The sequence below is a fragment of the Hyposmocoma kahamanoa genome, unplaced genomic scaffold (assembly GCF_003589595.1).
Source record: "Hyposmocoma kahamanoa isolate Upper Pololo Valley unplaced genomic scaffold, ASM358959v1 98972, whole genome shotgun sequence".
NCBI lineage: Eukaryota > Metazoa > Arthropoda > Insecta > Lepidoptera > Cosmopterigidae > Hyposmocoma > Hyposmocoma kahamanoa.
The window spans coordinates 1,112,874-1,134,437 of NW_020655740.1; the positions used below are offsets into that span (position 1 = coordinate 1,112,874).

The 21,564-nt window shown below is 39.1% G+C and overlaps 2 protein-coding genes across 4 annotated transcripts in view; one reads left to right on the forward strand and one right to left on the reverse strand.

Moving 5' to 3' along the window:
* LOC113238956 (dystrophin, isoforms A/C/F/G/H) overlaps positions 1-21,564 on the reverse strand; it is a 429,949-nt gene that overhangs the window by 198,728 nt on the left and 209,657 nt on the right. The gene's annotated exons all lie outside the window — the stretch shown is intronic.
* Positions 15,204-21,564, forward strand: part of LOC113238958 (spidroin-1-like) — an 8,099-nt gene continuing 1,738 nt past the window's right edge. The window contains exons 1-12 of one of the 3 annotated variants that reach the window (XM_026475818.1): positions 15,204-15,327; positions 15,526-15,624; positions 16,294-16,425; positions 17,000-17,026; positions 17,567-17,599; positions 17,700-17,720; positions 18,001-18,291; positions 19,069-19,401; positions 19,693-20,025; positions 20,111-20,149; positions 20,677-20,796; positions 20,899-21,561. In XM_026475818.1, the coding sequence (XP_026331603.1) occupies positions 15,219-15,327; positions 15,526-15,624; positions 16,294-16,425; positions 17,000-17,026; positions 17,567-17,599; positions 17,700-17,720; positions 18,001-18,291; positions 19,069-19,401; positions 19,693-20,025; positions 20,111-20,149; positions 20,677-20,796; positions 20,899-21,561 (2,200 nt within the window). In that variant the 5' untranslated portion in view covers positions 15,204-15,218. The remainder of the gene's footprint in view (positions 15,328-15,525; positions 15,625-16,293; positions 16,426-16,999; positions 17,027-17,566; positions 17,600-17,699; positions 17,721-18,000; positions 18,292-19,068; positions 19,402-19,692; positions 20,026-20,110; positions 20,150-20,676; positions 20,797-20,898; positions 21,562-21,564) is intronic. The other 2 variants (XM_026475819.1, XM_026475820.1) reach the window with 2 other exon arrangements.

Below are 21,564 nucleotides of genomic sequence, written 5' to 3' on the forward strand. Positions count from 1 at the left end.
TCGATAGGTAATATTAGTTTCAGTCATAATAAAGTTTTTTTTTTTGACTTGGTTTTTTTAATACGTAAAAATATATGAAAGGTGTTGTAAATGTTTGTTTTTCTGACGTAACACGACTTACATTTGACATTTTATTTAACTCAAATTACAAAAGTTGCAATATCGACAAGTCTTCTTTAACTTGACTTTCAACTACAATATTTTCAATTAAAGTACGACATCTAAAAAATTTTTCTTATGATGTTGTTGTACCATTTTCTGTCATTTTATGGCAGTTATTCTCTGTAATCTCAGTACAGAGTACTAAAAAAACCGACCTCAACAGTACGTGGAAGTACATATAATTATCAAGTTTTATTGAAATCGGTTACCGGAAAGTGCGTAAACCCGGATTCATCCCCTAGTTCGCCACTATACGGGATTTGACAGAGGATAATGAAAATCGGTTCTCACAACTCAAAGTATATTGAGAAAAAAACGCCTTGAATTGGAGAATATGAAAATCAACCATTAACATAATTGCTCCTTGTAATAAAATTTAGTCGCTATTTACAAAAATGACTCTTCATCACCCTTAGAGGTGGATGATTTTCTTCAAAATTAAATGGGACCACTATGGAGGTACCCTCTTTCCAACAAAATAGAATCATCAAAATCGGTTCACAAATGGCGGAGTTAAAAAAAAGCATCCTCCTCCTTGTTTTAAAGTCGGTTAATAAATTGACAGTTAAATAAGTAAAAATTAATAATGCTGGTTCTTACAGTGTGGTAAGTTAGTATTTGTTTCGCAAGTTTAGTGGGTACATGTACATATATTACTCGGAAGTGCACAGTCTTTTTGTACAATTTGTAATTTGAACAAGCTCTTGATTATGTGCTATACATGACTAATTTCGTCGATATATTCTGTGTTAGTAATCAATAAATCGTTTTAAAGCAGCTTAGTGTTACACTACCAGAGAATAATATTTGACTCTGCATTACAAACTAACAACTTTCCGTAATATGATGAATAAGATTAGAAAGTATATGAAAATACAATATGAAACCCAGTATCTACAATTGAGGATCGACTAAATTTTTTTTAGCTGGTTCAGGACTGTATGGAACTTGGGCATTATCCTTTATATTGGGTTATAGTATTAATTTAAGATATTTTTTAATGTTTGACAGAAAGAAAGAAAAAGGAGAAAGTCGAAGGAAAGCTTCGACGTTCAATAAGCAACAAAATACAGCGGTTTTAGCCGACCGCATCTAGAGCAACGCCATAAACAAAGGAATCAAATGGAAAATACACAGCGCGACTATACCGAATGTCAATTTTCGACGAGTTATTTTTATCAAGTCGTCAATAAATAAGGTGCCCCAAAAACCTTTCAGGGGTCGCGAACGGAAGACGAGGGAGAAAAATATTTTCCCAAACAAAGGAGCATTTGGAGAGGACTTGAAGAGGGAAAGTAAAGATATTAGGCGTTTCATTGCACGAAGGCGTTGTCTTATCACAAAAGGTATTGTCAGTCGCTATCGTACGTTGGTGCACAGCGCTATAATTACGGAGGTGGTCTCTGTGGTTGGACTATAATAGCGCGAGTTACACACTCGTACTACATCTTCTTGGGTCATATGGTGAAAAAGTCCCTGAATAAAATCGAGGCATGAAAATACCTCATTTTATTGACAGTACGGTACGCACGACGTTTGCTGTCGTCGCCACGAATGAGACATCCCGTCCTAAGTATCACCTTGGTGCACGGCTGTAATAACGGAACAATTCCAGTGAAACATCAATAACCGCAGTTGGTAGCACTTCACCTAATAAATTACGCTAGTTTTCCGGCGAGTTTGGAACTCTCCTCCGCCGCCGCCGCTGCCGTCGCCGCGCCGCCCGCCGGTCACCCACGCTTCACGCCCAGTTCGGCTACGGCCGGCGGTATTAATTCAGTTCTGAGGCTTCCTTTATCTCGCACAACGCTCGTTGCAATTAACTTTACATTTTGTCGTCTATTACCTATGACAGTTCTTTATCAGGCTCAGCGAAAGATTAGTAATTTATATAATTGAATTGGAATTTCATCATTTTAGGGCTGAACAAAATAAGACCTGCATGTTTGTTGTGTAAGAGTGACTAAAAACGCAAAACGTTGAACTTAAATTGAACTCTCAAAAAAAAAAAAACAAAATCGATAAAGATCCTGTAGGTGCACCGGGCGCTTTCTAATAAATACGCTTAAACGGGGAATCGAACCCGCCGCCGCAAATCCGTTGAAATACGAGCCACTTACCTGATTGCCTCCTCTGGCGGTGGTGGAGTCGCTGAGAGATGGGCCTCGAGCATCACTATCTCACTGCTTATACTGCTTTTTTTCCAATTCGGTAAGAGATCCCGATACTGGTCGTGCAGATTAATAGTTGCGCGGCGAGATGCAATCCTTCGATGGCGACTATTTCGGTTTCACTAGACTAATCGATCAACAAAATACGATAAAGCACGATAACGAAACTACTCAACCTTGGAAAAAAGTTACAAAATATGCGCCACGTGCAAAAGATGCTACAATACACAAGTAGGGATACCTGTCACAGCCGTAACAGGAGTGCTCAGTGGTGACATCGCAGTCGTCTTTGTAGATCGTCACAGCGTGCGGTAAAATATTAAAAGCTTGCTTTCTCCACAATATTAGTAATAACAGAGCAAACAATCAACGTACGCAGTACAGACCCTCATTAGGACGGGTTCCGGTTCCGGCTCCGGAAGGTCCGCCCCTATCTGCCTCGTTTGGAGAATTTGTGCCGATTCTAACATAGCTCCGATTTGTTAATAATTTATGCGCATCATATTCCGAAGGTCGGCACGACTGTGACACTCAAGGACCCGTTGGAACGGTGACTGACGGATATGAGCTGTATCCAGACGTAATTGCGTAGACAGGACCGCTGTATATGTAAATAAAGCTACTCGCTCGCTGCCTTCATCACTATCCTTATAGTACATGACCATTACAATACAATGTAAAAAATGGGGCGCCACGCGCATTGTTGCTTAAATATGCTCCTTGCACTCAGCAACAAAATGGCGCGACGTGTCAAGAGCCATGAGTCGTTCACAAAAAGCAGAACTCAGGCCGAAGGGAGCAATAAGAACGAACACAATTGTGAAATTTTAATCTGAACAGCGGCGGCGACCACGAGCGTGTTATAAACTTTATATCAACAGGTCAGAACACAATAATGGCTTTTGTTTCCGGCGCCGGTGAACCACCTCACGCACGAATGGCGTTCCACAATTTTCGGTTTTACTTGTCAAAGGAGAAATTCAAGTTTAGACGAATAGCCGCCGAGCTTCAGCTTTAAAGCTCGAGAATGTAAGGTGCAGTTTTGTCCTACTACTTCTTCTTACTTTTTATTAAACTAAAACGTGACTGTTTTCATAAGGAGAGCGATTTACTTTAGGCACAATGCGAGATGCAACCCACGTTTGTAACAGCAAACATTTTGAGCATTGTTTTCGAAAGCTACGTGAAAAGGCAGAAACATTGAAGTTTTAGCGCTAAACATTTATTTAAAAAACAGACACAAGATGCAAGCACAAACAAATGGTACATGTGCGTGGCAGTGGCAGTGCGGCGCAACTACGGAGCAATCTCTAAAGTTAACCCGACGACGCTAGTGTACAATTCGGACGGGGTGGTGTGCCGCAGTCGTTACACAACTCTCCTCAATCGTATTATGCTCTTTTTACTTCATTTTGTACGCAATAAAGTCAACATGATGTTTTGACAACTGCACATTTTGAAATAAGTCGTTCAGCAATGTTATCTAGGTTTACCTCATACTAATAGGTGGTCGCAGAATAAAAAATATCTAATTGAAAAAAGCTCGACGAAAGAATCGTACAGTAGGTGTCCAAATGTCTAGAAGTTAATTTAGAACTAGATGCCACAACGGGAATATAAGTGTTGGTCGTTTTCATGTTCACCGTATAGTTATTGTTTGGTAAAACACTGCCTGATTGATACATTTTTGCTAACTTCTCGGCTACAATTGCCTCTAAATGAATACAAAAGTGCTGCGACATTATTATTAGGAGATAAATTAGAAGAGTTTGTAGTTGTTACAGAAACTTGAAAATGGTAGTTTACTTTTGTACATAAAACACAAAAATGGCTTAAATTTATGCTAAGTAAAGAATCTGTAACACATGCCGCGCTGCGTCGCGCGTCGCGCGTCGCTACGTCGGCGTCGCCGCGGAAATGAAGTGAAATTAAATTCTGTATTATGAACACCGCGCGGCTTATTTGCATAACTCGTACGGAAAATTTATTGCATTCTTTTTGAAATGGCTCCCTAGCCATAGAAACGTTTTCTAAGAATAATAACAAGGTACGTGTGCCGATACGCCGACGACGAGGCCCACGCGCACAACGGGGACGATACGTCACTGATCTTCGGTGCACTTACTGTACCTAAGCTTCCAAGACACGCTTCATTGCTTGAGCCACACTGAGTTTCGTCATCGCAGTTGCGCTGTTTTACATTTGAACAACGGCTGTAGCGCCCGGGCCGCCTCCTGATTCGCCATTGGCGCTCGTTTGCGAGAACTGCGGACATAACGACACACTTCGCCGCTTTTCCTCTTTGCACTTGGCAACTGCGTTTGAAAATATCAGTGAATTTGTGCCTCTTTTGAATGTTTCAGTGAAATGTCTGGACTAAAAGTTAGTTCTAACGTTTCACTGAACTAAGCGTGCAATTCCTATTTATTCAAATAAATCATATACCATAGTAGACATCGACGCGGCCGCGACTCGGGTGTAAAACTGGCCGCTACGGCTGCGGTCGCTCGCGTCTGGTCGCTTAGTGGAAAATAGCACTTGAGGTTTATTTATGTGCAAGACAACCACTACTACCTGGTCTGAAACTAGCGTATTCCTTACCCAAAACCCTCTTTCGCAATGTTGTGTTATTACGAATCGAACACGTGACCCCAAATCAGCTGTCCATTAAGGTTGTTTTAAATATGCTTCGGGTAGACTCCTTCACATGAAGACTGGCAATGACATTGAACTTGACTGCAACATGGTCATGTAATGTATACACGTATTATGTATATGCATAAGGGAATCGGCGGGAAACAACGCTCTACACCGTCACCTTTTTGGTCATCTGAGGTCGTTGAGGACCTCCGAAATTCGACCTTTCTAATGGTCGAATGGTCGACGAGATGGTCTCTGAGGGAGACTAGTTGGCAGTAGCTACCGCGAGCCGAGTCAATTATAGAGTAAGTGCAAGATAGTGTTGCTACGAAGCAGTTGTAGCTGTGTGCACGAATCTGTTTTGAATGGCTTGTAGGCAGTGAATAATGTGTAAAGGTGTTATTGGTGTTACCCTTTCACCTTATTTCGAAAGGAGAGCTTGCACCGCTTGTTTAGGAGGGGGTCGAGGCGAGTCGAGTCTCATTACAAATTGACGAGAGCTTCTTGTAGAGTATAACTCAGAGATATTTGACCGTATTTTCCCAGGGATCTTGGCGGTCGAACAGGAAAATGAGAGTGAGATTTTGGACTATACAACTGAACATTTTGTCGGATATGATCTCAGTTCTATGTAGTATCATTGATGTACAGAGAGAATAAACTACAATAGGGAAATGAATGTATGTCAACGTCATATCTATAATCTTTTTCAGTTAAATGCTTTTTTATTCTATTGTACATGTTTTAGCGTTTCTTTTGTTAATTCACAATATTTTCATGTTTCAATTTGATTCCAACACATTTTTTATCTACAATTGAATTTTATTTATTTAACACACCATAGCTTATACAATAAGTAAAGGTTTTTGCTATATTGAAGAAGATGATGCCTATAAGCATGCACTTGCTAGATGCACGAGCTCTTGGCTCTAAAACCGCACTGTTTCAAGGGGGTGAGGATTACGAAACATGACGAACTCTAGGCATCACGTGAAAAGTGCTTTTATAGTAGAGTTGCCAATCGTGTTAAGCATTGAGAGAGTGCAGCAGCAAGAGGGCTTATGAACAAATGAGGCATTTATCTATAAATCTAAAATTATTTCATCGAGTTTATCTTAGTTTTGTACAATGCAACGCGAAAGTTTTCAAGCGTATATTAAAGCTTGTCGTGAAAAGGCAGACGGGATCGGAAAGGTGTTTGAGTACCACGCGGCTTTGTGGGGCTTAAGGTTCTTTCATATTCATACATTTATTATTCATTTGCTTAGAATAAAATATGCATATTATTATGTTGAGAACTGAATACATTAATTTGTTTTCACCAACGCAGTGCCATAAAGCGCGTCACCATAGTTACGCGCGTATACACGGACACACACGTCAGTGCTCCGACGCGATTCCAAGAGCAGGGTCCTTCAGCGCTACCACCTTGGGATCAAGCGTTTGGTTCACATGAAGCCACACCACCCCCGGGTCTTTCGTGCTTCCTTCATAATATACTCGACACTTAAAACCGTGTATAACTGCCAAATTCTTCTTATATTACTGAACGAGTTGCAAACGTTAATAGTTCTGGGAATGTGGAGAGTTAATCTCACAAAATTTTAGTTCTGTCTTATGTCATCATCACGTACTGCGCGTATGAATTTTACGTAGGTATAATTGTAATTCTTCTATTGACTTGAACTGTAAATTTCATACGTTCCTACTGTTGCCTTTTGATTTTGTAACCAGGAAATGAATTCGAGCTGTTGCACCCAAACACTTAGGCTTAGGTTAGTTCTACGTACTCATCAAGCAGATCCGTATGTAGTGGATCATGAGTGGATGAGAGGGAGAAAAAATCTCGTGTACTTTTTCATGCAATTTAGGACGCAAAGAATCTTCTTTGCGTCCTAAATATCCTATATATTTTATCTAAAAACAACGTAATCTCTCTTTTGAGAATAGCGAACTCTATTTAATAAGTGCAATTCTAATCGTTATGCGAATTTTTTGCACGATTCGTTCTCTCGTAAGTTTGAAAATGTGATTTTGGAATATTGGGAGCTAACTGAAATCTACTACTTGTATTCTGCCGCCGTTAGTTGAAAGGGCGCATGTGTCATGTTTTCAAAAAATTTCATTATTTATACTGCCGTGATCAGTAAAAAATGCCGATTTGTCACTATTTTTATTTGTTCCGAGGTCCTTATCCACCTCGGAGCTATGAAGTTACCGCAAGAGAAAAGTAGATATTTTTTCATTTCATACCTTTAAACATCATTTTCTCGGTTTTGAGTTTTTGTTACAAGCGCTCTTTCAACTAACGGGCGGCAGTATTGTAGTCTTTATTGGTTGTATCTTGAGCAATTTTAATCGGGAATATTTCTTTTAATATTGCTTCACTTTCAAGCAAGTGGTTTAATCCTCAAACGTCAACCTGTTTCATTTTGTAGATTTTCTTCTTCAGGAAACTGAATGAACCACGAATAAAACCGAAAGGCTTCAATTTATATTCTCTGAAATTTCCGTAAGTAATTCGATACCTAAAGTTTTTCTCTCGTTTTCTCTCGACCTCTTCGTCCGAGACAGCTATATTTTCATTTAAAACGTATGACATTTCGCTCGTATTTATACGCAAGGTTCCTCTGTAATATCCATAATTAATATCAGTAATTGTAATGTTAGCGTTACTAGAACCAATCGTCACCATTTTCATACACAGGTATTAACTTGGAATAAAATATGCATTGAAATCCGAATATTGTTGATTGACTTACGAAGTGTCGCGTCACCATGGCTTAGACGTGTCTTTTGGTGAGACTGGGACAAATGGAGTCACACTACCTATTCCGATCCTTTATTTATGTACTGACACAGATAACAAAATACATATATATTTTGCATGGTTCCAGTGCAACTAATGCCATCTAGCAATTACAGTGCAGAACTACAATTTGATGCTTAGGTTGTACTAAAGATTTTTCAACTTTGCCGGTTTTCGATTTACAGTTATGTATTTTCTGATTGTTTCCTTTGCATATCTGCTAAATGACCTAACTCCAAATTATAAGTTTGTTCTATGATTGGTCAAGTGTTTTGATATCTATATTTTTTTATTAGTATCAATAGCGCTAACTAGCTATAATTATAACTACACATATCAAAAGTGTCTTGAGATTAAGGTTTTTTTTATCTTTGATTATACCCTATTAAAGTTAAATATATAAATTTATTAAATTGTTTATTAAGTTACTCACTTTTTTAATATAAAATTGACCAAAAAGTAACGGTGTTAAAAAAATAATTAAAACACCTAATTTCTAGACACTTTTGATGTGTGTTTTCATTGTGTATTTGACTTTTTGTGCATTATTGACAATTAGGGCGCCATTTAGACTGAGTTGTGGACGTCAAATAAATTTTGAGTTATAGAGAGTAGTTGAAATCTTCCTTGTAATATATTTTTGACGTTTTGCTGACACAACACCTTGTGTCTAGACCTTAGACTATGGAAACCAAATATTACATGTATACGATGCATTTAGACGGTGAAAACATAAACATTTTATTGTCTTTGTTTAACTACTGCGTGCCGTCGTAAACTAAAGGAGATAGCACTACATTGATTTATGTCAAACACGGGAATCGAAAATACGTAACGTCATCTTAAATGCCGACTGTCCTCATTTTACCATTTTTGGAGTACATCAAAGGGAAGTACATCAAATATTAAAACCAATGTTTGGTCAAATGTTTTAGTGAATTATTCGCATGAATTGTAATGAAATGGACAAAAATATTGACAGTGAGAACAATTAAGTATTGATAAAAATGCGTCGCTGCAGCATTAAGGGGTGCGGCAGTAGAAAAAGCAGAAATCAACCGAATGTTACATTACACCGGATGTTTTATTTCTCTGCTATAAATCATACAATAACCCAAATATCTCATGTAATTAGACTCATTTAAGTAGTTTATTCATAAGTTTTGCCAAATTTTGCTTTGGTTACTTTAGATTGCCTGTTTGTTAGTATATTTTGATGATTGTTGATAACGATTATTTTGAGATAGTGTTGTTCTTGTAAGCATACATATTATCGATATTCTGTTATTAAAACCATTCACTACGAGGTCTTTATTATTTCATCTGAAAAAAGAAAGAAAGAATGGTTAGAAATTATAGGACTGCCGAACAGAATTGAATTGCAGAACCGAATTGGATCAAATACCATTTTCGTTTGTTCGCTCCATTCTGAAGTGTCAAAGTTTAATAGAACTTTGAATGTAACTAGATTACATGATAATGCAATTCCATCGTTACATTTATTGATATATAACTTTATATTTAATTTTGATTAAAATGGTTCTTTACTTGCCTAGTAATAATAGCCTAGTATTAATCATACTTTCATTACAGTAAACTATACAAATTTGCAAACATAAAAAACAGTTTCAACATTCAAGCCATACATTTGCATGTCGATATTGACCTATCTATGATTAAGGTACAACACTAAATCCGCCATTTGTGGTGGACTTGGATGGTGGTTTAGTTTAGGTAGGTACGTTTATTCCGTAGATAGGGCAGCTCCTTTACTTTATTTTTTTCCATCCTCTAAGGTGTAGACACTAGAGCGGCAGTGCTCGGAACTAATCAATTGAACGTTGTTCAATCAAACCTTGTAATATCACCAATTTACTACGCCATGCTATTCAATGTAAACGCGGGGAAATAAATCGCGTATATAAGATTTATTTTATTTGGTAAATACATATTATGCATAACTCACTGTCACGTTAAGCACTACAAACAGAAAAGAGTAGAGTCTTTCGAGTCGATGTCCGAACTAATGACCAAGCAGAACGGGTCCAAAGAAAAAATATCGGCACCTGCCGAAGACGCCTGTCTGTTACTTTGGCACCTGTATAATAACATAATGTTTTGTTTTGAAGAGAACATTTTGTTTTTCTTAATATGTTTTCAGGTTTTCTTTGACTGGTTATTGAGTAACCGCCCGCGAGATTGCTTTTTATCTTACTCGTATTGTGATTGCGCGTGTGTACTTTAAGGAAATCCAATCATAATGTTAAATCGATTCGTTCCCACCAGTTACTTTATTTTGTGTTACGTTGTTTTCTCGTTATTGTGCGCCATAAGCATAATAAGCTAATGTCAGACAGGCCTTGCATCGCGATCTTCGCACTGCGGGACAGTGCGGCAGCGGCGTCATTAGCGGACGCTCCGCTTCAGTATCCGCGGCGTGTCCGCTGCCGCTCCTCCTCCGCCGCCGCCGCCGCCGCGTTCCTTATTGTACCGATCACCTACATTATTATCAGGACTTATCGCGCTTATGTGACCTGCGCACCCGCATGATCTACGATATTCACTTTAGTGATGCAACGATTACGACAGACGACATCCGCGATTATCGCTCACCTACCTTTATTTACACTTTCATCCAATTTTTCATCAATATGAACGCATCGTTTGTAAAGAAAAACGTTACTTAGCACATCAATATGAAAGAAGTCGCTCTCGGAGCAGAGTCTGCTCCGAGCTGGTTAGAGAGCACAAAGCCCTTTTCGTACTATACCGCCTAAGTAAGTTTCCATTTCTTATTTGAGAAGAATATTTATTATTCGCTCTCATTCAATTCTGTTTTTAAATAATTGTTATATATAATAATTATTACAATAAAATTAAAACCTGAAGGCTAAACAAAGCGAGTTTAATAAACATGTTGTTCAGTGTCGTATCTAAGAAGCCCAAAATTGTATGAGATCAGAACTAAGAGACGAAACCCCTAGTAAGAAATCAGTCAGAAACAAAAAATAATAATTCAAATGGTATCGACATGCTGCCTTGCATGTGCATATCCGTACGCCCGGACCCGACCGGACACCTCCTGTGGAAGCCTTTATGTCGGTGGCGTTGGCGATATCGAACCCATATGTAAATATAACAAATTATGGACCGCAGTACCAAATTGTAACGTTAATGAACGGAAGTTTCCTTGTCCTTACATTTGTTGCAGCCAATATTGTTCGACCTCGTATAGGGTTGTACAAATTTAATGAAGTAACTTAATAAAGTTAATAAATCGTAAAGTTAATAAAAAATAAATAATCTTAGTAAAGTTAATATTAATAAATCATGAATAAGCCTACAGCAGCTGCAACACCGATTTGTGTTGGAAAAATAAAAAAATCGTATAAAACTCCGAAAAGTTAACAAAAATGAGTGATTCTCAAACTTATTGAGGCACATTTAGAAACCCACTCTGAGGCGACGGGTCGTTTGCAACATCGCACCGCGCCCTGACACTCCGTTAAACAGCACGTGTTTAATGATCATTTTAAATTTCAAAGCCGTAGCCAAAAAATCTAAACGGCCATCTTTTAAATCATTGATCCTCTTTCGCTGAGACATAAAATAAATGAAATCAATGAACATTTTAATTTGTTCTGAGCTACGCAAAAAATGTTTGATTTGTATAAATTAACTTTGATAGTTTTATGTTGGGCCTCAAAACTAAGACAAATGAGAATTAAATTGAGACAAAAATTAAATTGAGATATTTATTTTGAAAACTAAGTAAATGTTGGTTATATTTGTATACTAATATTATATTAATAATAATATAATTTGACCTGAAAACGTGATCGGAAACGCAAGCAAATTGTCTTCTGGAATAATGGCTTCTTTTATCCATATACCATAGGTTGGTATACCCACCTAACCTACAGAATGGAGGGCGCAACCAAGCACCTAAGATTTATTAGGAGATCAATATCAAAAGATGTACCGGTCATAAATGTCATCAATCCTTAAAAGAAAAGACTCCTAATAAAGAAGAGCATCAAATATTATTTTTGAATGCCAAACGTTAATTTAGTGATAGTGTTACCTTGAATGTAGTTCCCGTATAATTTACCCGGAGATCAAGTAACATAAATGGATCAATTAATGTATATTATCAAACATAAAAAATACAATTTATTTTAAAAAGTGCACATTTATAATAGAACATTTCTATTTTGAGGGTTAAATAATGTTATCCCTTAAATAATGTTAAACTCTTAAAAGAACACGTAATTAATATTTTCCTAAAGCTTTGTGTGCTTATTTTTTTTAACGGCGTCTTATTATTGTACATGTGTTTTTGAAGTGTTATACGTACGTGTGTAGGTATATATCAATAGATCATGTTGTCCTGTGTAAATACAAAACCCGCTAACACTGACACATGAGACTACGCGTTGCGCATTGTGTCGTGAACTTACAAACGAAACAGCGCACTAATATCAGAGAGCCTACAATTTATACCACAACTTTTGCAATGTGTGTAGAAAACTGTGCAGAGTATAACGCGGAAATAACTTCAACACTCTGTGTAAGTTGTTTTCCGCGAATGAGTATATCCTAAATAGAAATAAATATGGCTGGCCGATTACTTTCGCGTCACCAGTTCTACAACAGCGCAACATTTGCAAATGACTTGCTCCACATTTAGTTCAAATTTAAACCGGCATGCACACATAGGTACAGTCTACTACGTACCTACTCTAGTAAAATGCGGTATAGCGGCAGATGAACTTCGCACAAGTCCGCTCTGTGTGCGCTACGATATCGCACGATCGTTCAGCGGAGGCAAATAGGGTGTATATTACCCACAAACAAACGCAGAATGCGAACAATCGGTAGTTTAAAATGATCAACTTTGCTGAAGCCTTTTTAAGATACCTAGAGATGACGACGTAATAAATAATCGTTAATGCGCATAATTAAGAGCGGCGCACGTTAATTCATTTGCCCTCCGGCAACGTGCTCAACTCGCGATTAAGGGACTCACCGCGTTTATCGACACAGAATCGCATTAAGCGAAAAAGATGTTGTGCGTTTCGCGTCGGCCGTCGGAGCGGAAACGAAACGCGCAATGTCTCTTTTCGCTTTTATTACATGAATATAAAAGCTTTTACTGTCCAGCTCAAGGCGATTCCGCGTTAATATGTGCGATGAATCCGTGGTAGTGATGAGGCAATGGGTTACTCCCTAAAAATCCGCGAGTGGTAGGTCCAAGACAATGTCCTTTCTACATATATGTAGGTGTGCGTATTAAAATGTACGTGACATTCTTTTTTACGCCCGACGCGAAAAGAGGGAAGTTATACATTTGAAGGATATTTATCTTTATGCCTGTCTATGTCATCGTGGCTCCCGAAAGGGTTGATGGAGACCAGGATCGGGATGGTTCTTAGCCAGATTTGATGAACATCTGTTCAGTTCTTTAAAGATCATCAACTCTTTTACTAGTTAGTGTGGGGATCTCAGTTATAAAGTGATATATACATATTTTAATTTACAGGTCCCGCGGTCACGGCGGACTAAGAAGGTAAAGCCACCAACCAGATGACTAATGTTAATGTCAAACCACACAATTCTTCATCATGGCTACAAAAGTTATTATATGAAATACCTTATTTTTAATTTACTAAAGACCATTCCAATTGACGCTACATAGATAGGTACGCTTTGTAAAATATGTACTTTTACAATGTGAATTTTAGATAAACTAAAAATTTTAATCAAAAGGAAATTTGAAATAAAATAAAACATATTTACGAGTACAAGTAGTATTGCTATGGTACAGGGTATGGTATGGAACATCTTCCTTGTTCAAATTGGGATGTTTCTTCATTTTAATGGCTTCTCGCAACATCCTGGTTAGAAAATGAACTTCTCTTGCAAGGGCCTGGGATTTATCGCACATTCAATTTGTAGGTTTATTCATGACACGTTCGCAGACTGCAGACATTTTTACTCGAAGGTGCTTGACAGCAGCCATAAATGTTCTTTGACGCGGGTAGAGATGCTTCGTTCGTTTCACGGTCAAACTTATGAACTCCTGCATCCTCTGAGTGTCAAACTGAGACTGAGGAGTGTTAAACACTAAGACAACACTTGGTTGACTTGCATCATGTGCTGAATTTGAATTCGAATTTAAAATCTGAAGACATTACAATAATATGGTAACCTTTATATAACGCCGCCACCGCAACAGCCTGGACAGGACGGCTTAGCAGATTACCCAACTCCTTATAACTACTTATAGCGATTTGTTGTTGAGCACATTACCTAAATGGGCTTCGAAGTTGTTAGCTCGCGGATGGTGACTTGATTAACTTTTTGGACTACACTGTCTTATATTGCGGGTTTATACATTTTCAGTTTTATTGAATTAACAATGACCCATAATGAGTTTGTATTTAGACTTGTTACACTGTGACACTGCCATGGAAACTTATCAACACTTTTCATCAGGAAAGATTACATCAAAAGATTACATAAAAAGCATTAAAAACGGTCGTCACTGAATTTAAATCCAAATTCATAACAAAAATTTTAATAATTTTTACGCTAAATTAAATATGTTCAAACGAGTAGGTACCTACCTACAAACGCCCAAAGTATGTACTATTATTAAATTGTACAATTGCCATTAATTAATGCAAGCGTATAAGGTCCTATACGATAGCTATTTCTGATTTTCTTTCTATATATTATACTATAGATAGTCTTTGTTGCATATTTTAGTCTATCTTATGTCAAAGCTACAATAAATAAAAGTAAATTCGTCACGGAACGTGTAAAGAAAACGTTTTCACTTGATGATAGTTGCAATATAATAGACATATACTCATTCCTTAAAACGAACCATAATTTTATTGACGTGTTTAAGGCGCTATTTGGAAACTGAAACTAGAGGCCAAAGAGTTTCGTGACCTTTTGAAGGCTCTTTTTTAAACTGTTAATTATTTTAAAAATGAAACAGGTGTCTGCAAGTGCATGCTGCTGAGAAATATACACATTGAACCAGTTGATCGTAAAATATCGTGGGGTGCTGGTGAATGAGACCCATTCAGAGGGTACAACAGTCGACTTGTACACGAACCACGTGCAAAACGAGACAAGCAACGAACTGCTCCCGCCGCTCGCGAGTATCCCGGTGAGCTGACACGTTTCTTTTAACAAATATCAATACGCTTATTGCGAACATAATTAATAAATTTACCTCGCACCGATTGGCAACGGTAAATGTAATCAAACGAGAGCGTCACGGCCAGTTTAGGAATTTAGAAAAGAGATGAAATCCTTATCAGGTTAATACTTTTTAATAAAAGATCGCTTCGCTACGGGCGTCAACGCGTTAGCACGGCGGCGGGTTTATAAGGCGGCGCGATGGCCACTAACCCAGGATCATGTGGCTTGCAGCAGGTAGTGCTTTACTGCTGCTGGCGGCGGCGGTGGCCGCGCACGCGCAGCTCGACTCCGCCGTGCCCGTCACCTCACCCATACCGGATGATAGAAGTATCTTTTAGCCACTAGTTTTATATATATTTTTTTATATTTGTAGGCTTCAGAAAAGTAGTTAGTTGCTTACCTGGTCTGATATTAACAGCTACAAGATATACTACTGGAATATGATCAATCTCATTTTGTGAATTTCTTTACGTTGTGTCATTTACTTTCTTGAACGCTGTATTATTAGGTACGTGGTGTGTACAGGTTCAGCGAGTTCTGCGGAGGAACGCACTGGATTCGGTCCGTCGCTTCTGCCCTCCTTAGGACCTGGATTAGTTTCTTCTGAATACCTCAACGACAACGGTACGTAATTACTAACTGTTCATTTTATTTTATCAAATTTTCTGGTGCAAATTGTCCATTCTCGCCACTCCACTTCGTCCCTGTATCCGAAGTGTTTACCAAGGTGTTTTATCCCGGATGGCTCAACACGTCCACCAGGTGGTCTTTCACGCTCGAAGACGATAACGGAAGAACCAATGCTACTGCATTAAGATATAGGAACAGCTGCTGGTCATCTCTAAGTAAGACTACTAAGTGGGTCTACCTAAAAGGTCGATCGTATGACAACCAGCAATACTCAGTAAAATAGATGTCAATGGCAACGCCTTTTTTATTCTACATAGTGTGTTCACATTTGGGTGAACAATTTAATCATAAAAAAATGGGGGAAACATGAATATGGCTATGTCATTGAAATTCTACATAGACCTACCAATGATATGAATTATTTAAAATATGTTCCACTGTGAAAGAAATCTCGCTCAATCCAATACAGTAAGCGCAATTTGTGGTGTTGCGATACCAACAAGCAAGTACATTCGTTGCGTAACTGTATGTATGCTTTGTAAAACCGTATAGGAGTTATGGTTTGGATGTTTTGCGCCTTTTATTGCAGTAATATTATATCAACGGAATCGTTGCTTGTCGCATCGGCATGTTGTGAGTATAAATATTGTTTCGTGCGAACAGATGAACGATGCACTCAAGAAGGCGACATGTACTACGTTCGCAGCTTGCAAGACGGGTGCATGGTCTGCGCGTGCTTTGGCAGCGTCTTCCACCTATATTCCAAGTGCGCACCCTGCAACCGCTGCCCGTGGGGTAAGACGCTTGTGCACACTCAAAGTTTGGTCATGGCAAATGTCATCAGAGTGTGAAAACGCAAGCGACGCGGTCACTTGCCTTTTCACAGTTTTGACGTTCACGGTGATGTGGTCCTAGAATTTGCATGTTCGAAAGCCTTGTTTCGCTTTTTGCCCTCACAATTGCCGTGTGAAGAGTCAGTTGCAAACAAGGGTTAGCAAATGCGGTAGTGGTCGATTAAGAAGATCATGAAATGTTGGGGCTGCGAATTTGTTTATTTATTATCTAGCGGACTTTCGAACATTGTGTCCAGGGGCACCCTATGTAGGGCTGTACGTCGTCAACCTACGTGCAGCGCGATACACTAACACGTAAAATGTGTGTTGCCAAACAGTCACTGAACTTTATGTGTATTTGCAGTGTCATATATAACATCTTTTACTACTTCTGTGACTGTAAAAGAAACCCATTGCAGTTCTGTGATAATTATGAAATAACATTTAAATATTCGGAGAAAAATTTACGCATTTGGTCTTTTCCGATCTATCACATGTCGCTGTTGCAAGTGTATAATGTGCATTTCTGTTTGTAGTTACACCAGTAATTGGTCCGCCCCCAGGTAGATGAATAATTAACTTTCTTTCATTGCTGATACGAATGTTACAACTACGTAAACTAAAACGTGCATTTTTCGACGAAAGGGTTAAACACCCATTATTGACAACAAGGTCCCTTTCTGAGATAATGACACAGTTCATCCCAAAGACGTGATGACTTCGCTATGCACTTTTCTCGATCTTTTACATGCTATATAATTATGCAGCTTTAATTAGTGATGTTCGAGTGCAAATGCTTGCATTACTCTTGTGCCTTGGCCGATACATAATACTATTGACAACATCATCTTTAATCAATTTAGAAGACAGACATCAGGTAATACTCCCACAGTGAAATTTCTGTAAATTCAGTACATAAGATATAGCCTCAGCTAAGTATCTAATCAAAGCTTTCCTTTTCAATCATGTTCTCCTGACACAACGATAACCATGCCTTCGAACTAAAAAATAGCATCAAGTTCGACTTGCGCGTAAAACCATAATCTTCGCAATCGGTACCCGTTGGGTGCATATATATTTATAAGGTATTGAATTTCTTTTAGGTGGAGTCAGTGTTGTACACGGTCCGATACCAGGTACGCTCCATTGTCCTCACTTATGTAAAAATCTTAAACTAAATTTTGTCGCTTCAAATACCAAACTACTGACATCAGAAAATTTATCGCATTATTACAGGAGAGTATCACCCCATTCCAGGTACAAAATATCTATTTAACTAACCTCATTGCAAGTTCGCCCAATCGCTTATATCCTATTAGCAAATAAAAGCAATGACATAAATTCAAACACCTAACGCTTTGTGTATACCCTCATTGACAAAGAACCAATAAGAAGTGCCGATCCCTGATAGAGGGCCGCTCTCAGTGACACCATATTCGTCGAGTTTAATACTCTATACTAAATTTCTTACCGAAACCGTCTGAATTAAGGCGTGGCCCCATATAGCAACTAATACCAGACTATCAACCTCTTCCAGGAATCGTGCCAAACTATGGTCCTGAGCCGCCATTCATACCAGAATATCAACCGCTTCCAGCACCCTTGCCGGACTTTAGTCCCTTGCCACCATCAATACCTGACTATGCGCCATTCCCAGGACCAATCCCTGTTTTTGGTCCTGTACCGGGCCCTGCTCCTGAACTAGAATTTGGTCCTTTGCCTATTCCGTCTATTCCAGGGCCTATTTCCATACCGGACTTCGAACCTAGGCCTGTATTACCAGACTACTTCGACCTGTCTCCAAAAGTAATACCAGATAGCCCACCAGGTATTTCGCCGAAACTGTCTTGTAATATACGATTGAGTGTTTTAATGGTTAAGATACCGGTTTAGACGGCAGAGATTGCGAAGGCTCTCAGTCGCACCGTGTCAGTTGTGCACTGCAATCGCGAAAGATACTGATCATAGTTAATATTAATATTACAGATACTAGGACAGAGAAAAGTAACGTCAACTTTTGATTGCTTTATGTCTGTCAAAGTGTTCGTGCCACTTTTGGGAGCTAATGTTCCATAAAAAAGAAAATTTAGTATTTTCTCAAGCAATACGCATCTTTTCGCGGGCCTATCATATTTGTAAACAGTTATTTATATGATTACTGACCGCTGAAATTCAGAAAGATATACCGCAGTTCAATTAAACTACTCACTTACTACATCTATTATAATCTAAGTTATTTTGTATTTATTTAGTATATTCGTATAAGTACTGTAAGGAACGATGTTTTTCATGGGAAATACAATAATTTGTTGGAATTAGAAACCGTTGCTTAAACTTGCCTACGTTGCTTGTGGCAGAAATATGATGTCTAAAAATTAAAATACAAGTAATTTTATTTAATGCGAAAAATAATCGATTAAGTTCGTAGTCGGTCTTCGTTATATACATCGCATAGGACATTTTAAAATGTCTGCAATTTATACATGCAATCACAGAACGCTGGGTTAATTTAATGAAAATCAATTTACAAACATGGCAACGCTTTCAATAAAACACATGTTTGTTTTGACCATTATAAAAACTAAGACTGAGGTCGGTCTTTCAGGAATACTCCCGGTTCCACCACCGCTGCAACCACTGCCGCTTCCGCTCCCGGTGCCGTTTGGTCCAGTGCCTATTGGTCCAGTTCCGATTGGTCCAGTGCCTATTGGTCCAGTTCCGATTGGTCCAGTTCCGGTTGGTCCAGTTCCGATTGGTCCAGTTCCGGTTGGTCCAGTTCCGATTGGTCCAGTTCCGATTGGTCCAGTTATTGGCCCAGGCCCGATTAATCTAGTTCCGATTGGTCCAGGGCCGATCGGTCCAGTCCCCATTGGACCGCCTGACCATTGGCCGCCGGTACCGCAGCCGTTCCCATCGATTGTCCCGCCGCAGCCTGATTGTACGTATTGAGATATAGATTCAGTTCCTTGTCAACATTAATCTTTTCTTATAGTGACTTACTTTCTTGCCTCTCCTACCTGTACTTGATACGTAAATTAAATATAATGATTATTATTCTTCATGGTGCATGTGTCAATCGACTATTTCAGGGTTTTCAGCCATGATGATCTTTGGTCTTCTATTCTTGAGTCGGATTCAAAAGAATTTATCGTACGACGCCAGATTTAACGTTGCATGATAAATTTAATTTGAAGAACATTTTGTGACGTTACAAATGGTGGACTTGCAGGTCCGCCGCCGATTGTGATTCCTGGCCCTGTGCGTCCGTACCCTGTGCCAGTGCCAGTACCTGGTCCGCGCGTATTGGTGCCTGTACGGGTATTGGTACCTTCGCCACCCGAGAAAGTATACATCCGTGGACGACCATATCCGGTACCCGTCGAAAAAGATGTTCCAGTTCCTGTCCCGGTTCCGTCTCCTCCACGTATCGTTACAATTCCTTCTCCAGTTCCGGTACCAGTTCCCTCACCACCGAAGTTCATTCCATTGCCGTATCCAGTCAATAGGCTTTTAGTGGTTCCTGGCCGCGACAGAATTGTTCCTGTGCCGGTACCGGTTTCTAGTAAGTTTTCAAAACAAAGTAAGCAATGAATAGTGTTGCACTCTTTAATGGAGCAGTGAAATATATGCTACATTCTGTATTACAGGGGACGTCGTTTACAGAGTGCCCATAATTTTATACATATGTGAGTATTAAAAAAAAAACACATTTAAGGGCGCTACTAAACTGAGAGCATTCGCCTGTAATGTAACAGTTCAAATTCGAGCATTACAGAAATGAGTGAGAGCACCCGTGATACAATTAGTAACATCAATGCGGTACCACTAGTAATGACCGTGTCGCGGTGCAGGCTCAGTGACCTAGACGGCAATGGCGTGAACGCACCTGTACGTGACATAGTTTTTTGCTTTCGGGTCTACGTTTAAAAACGGCCTGTGACAAAGAAAAAAGCCTATTAATTATAAAAATATAGGGAAATAATAATAATAATAATATAATCAAGGAGGCAGCATTGTAACGTAGTGCTCAAAACCGAAGCTTAAAAAATTACATTACAGGCGAATGCTCGTCACTCAATGAGGCAGTATTGCTACATAATGCTCAAAATCGGATCTTGAAAAGTTACATTACAAGTGAACGCTCCCGGTAAGGGAGTGCCTTAATGTTCGTCTCATATATCTGCACGAAATGCTATAATTACTTATATTGCAGCACCCATATGTAAATCACAACAACCCAACGTTCAGTTCACCCTGCCTGGAGATTCATGCCATATACACGTTTGCAAAGTCCGTTATAACTACGTATACGTGGAAACACAGAATATATGTGGTATGTATATTTTTCTAAGTACTATATGTACGGTGTCAGTAATGCATATATTATAATAAAACCACAAAAATACGTTAATAAGTACAAATCGTTGCATTACAGTAAATTTTGGACTGGACCAAGTTGGAGACCATGCCAACGCAGTGGCAAATGCTAACGTTCATAGCGGAGGTCATGGGGGAGTAGATTACGCAAGCGCAACAGCAAATGCTAACACTATTAGTGGAGGTTTTGGAGGAGGAGATTATGCCAACGCAATAGCAAATGCTAACGCTAATACTGGAAGTTATGGAGGTGGATTAGAGTATGCTAACGCATTAGCAAATGCCAACGCTAATAGTGGTAGTTACGGGGGAGGAGGAGATTATGCCAACGCAATAGCAAATGCTAACGCTAATAGCGGAAGTTATGGAGGTGGTGACTGGGCCAATTCTGCAGCATTAGCTAACGCCAACAGCGGAAGTTACGGAGGAGGCGACTGGGCAAATGCTGCAGCATTAGCTAACGCTAATAGCGGAGGTTACGGAGGAGGCGACTGGGCAAATGCCGCAGCATTAGCTAACGCTAATAGTGGAAGTCACGGGGTTGGAGGCGGTTACGCCAACGCAGCTGCACTTGCCAATGCCAATAGCGGAGGTTATTTGGGAGGAACAGATTATGCTAATGCAGCAGCTGTAGCTAACGCCAATAGTGGAGGGTATGGGGGTGGAGATTATGCCAACGCAGCAGCACTTGCCAATGCCAATAGCGGAAGTTACGGTGGAGGAG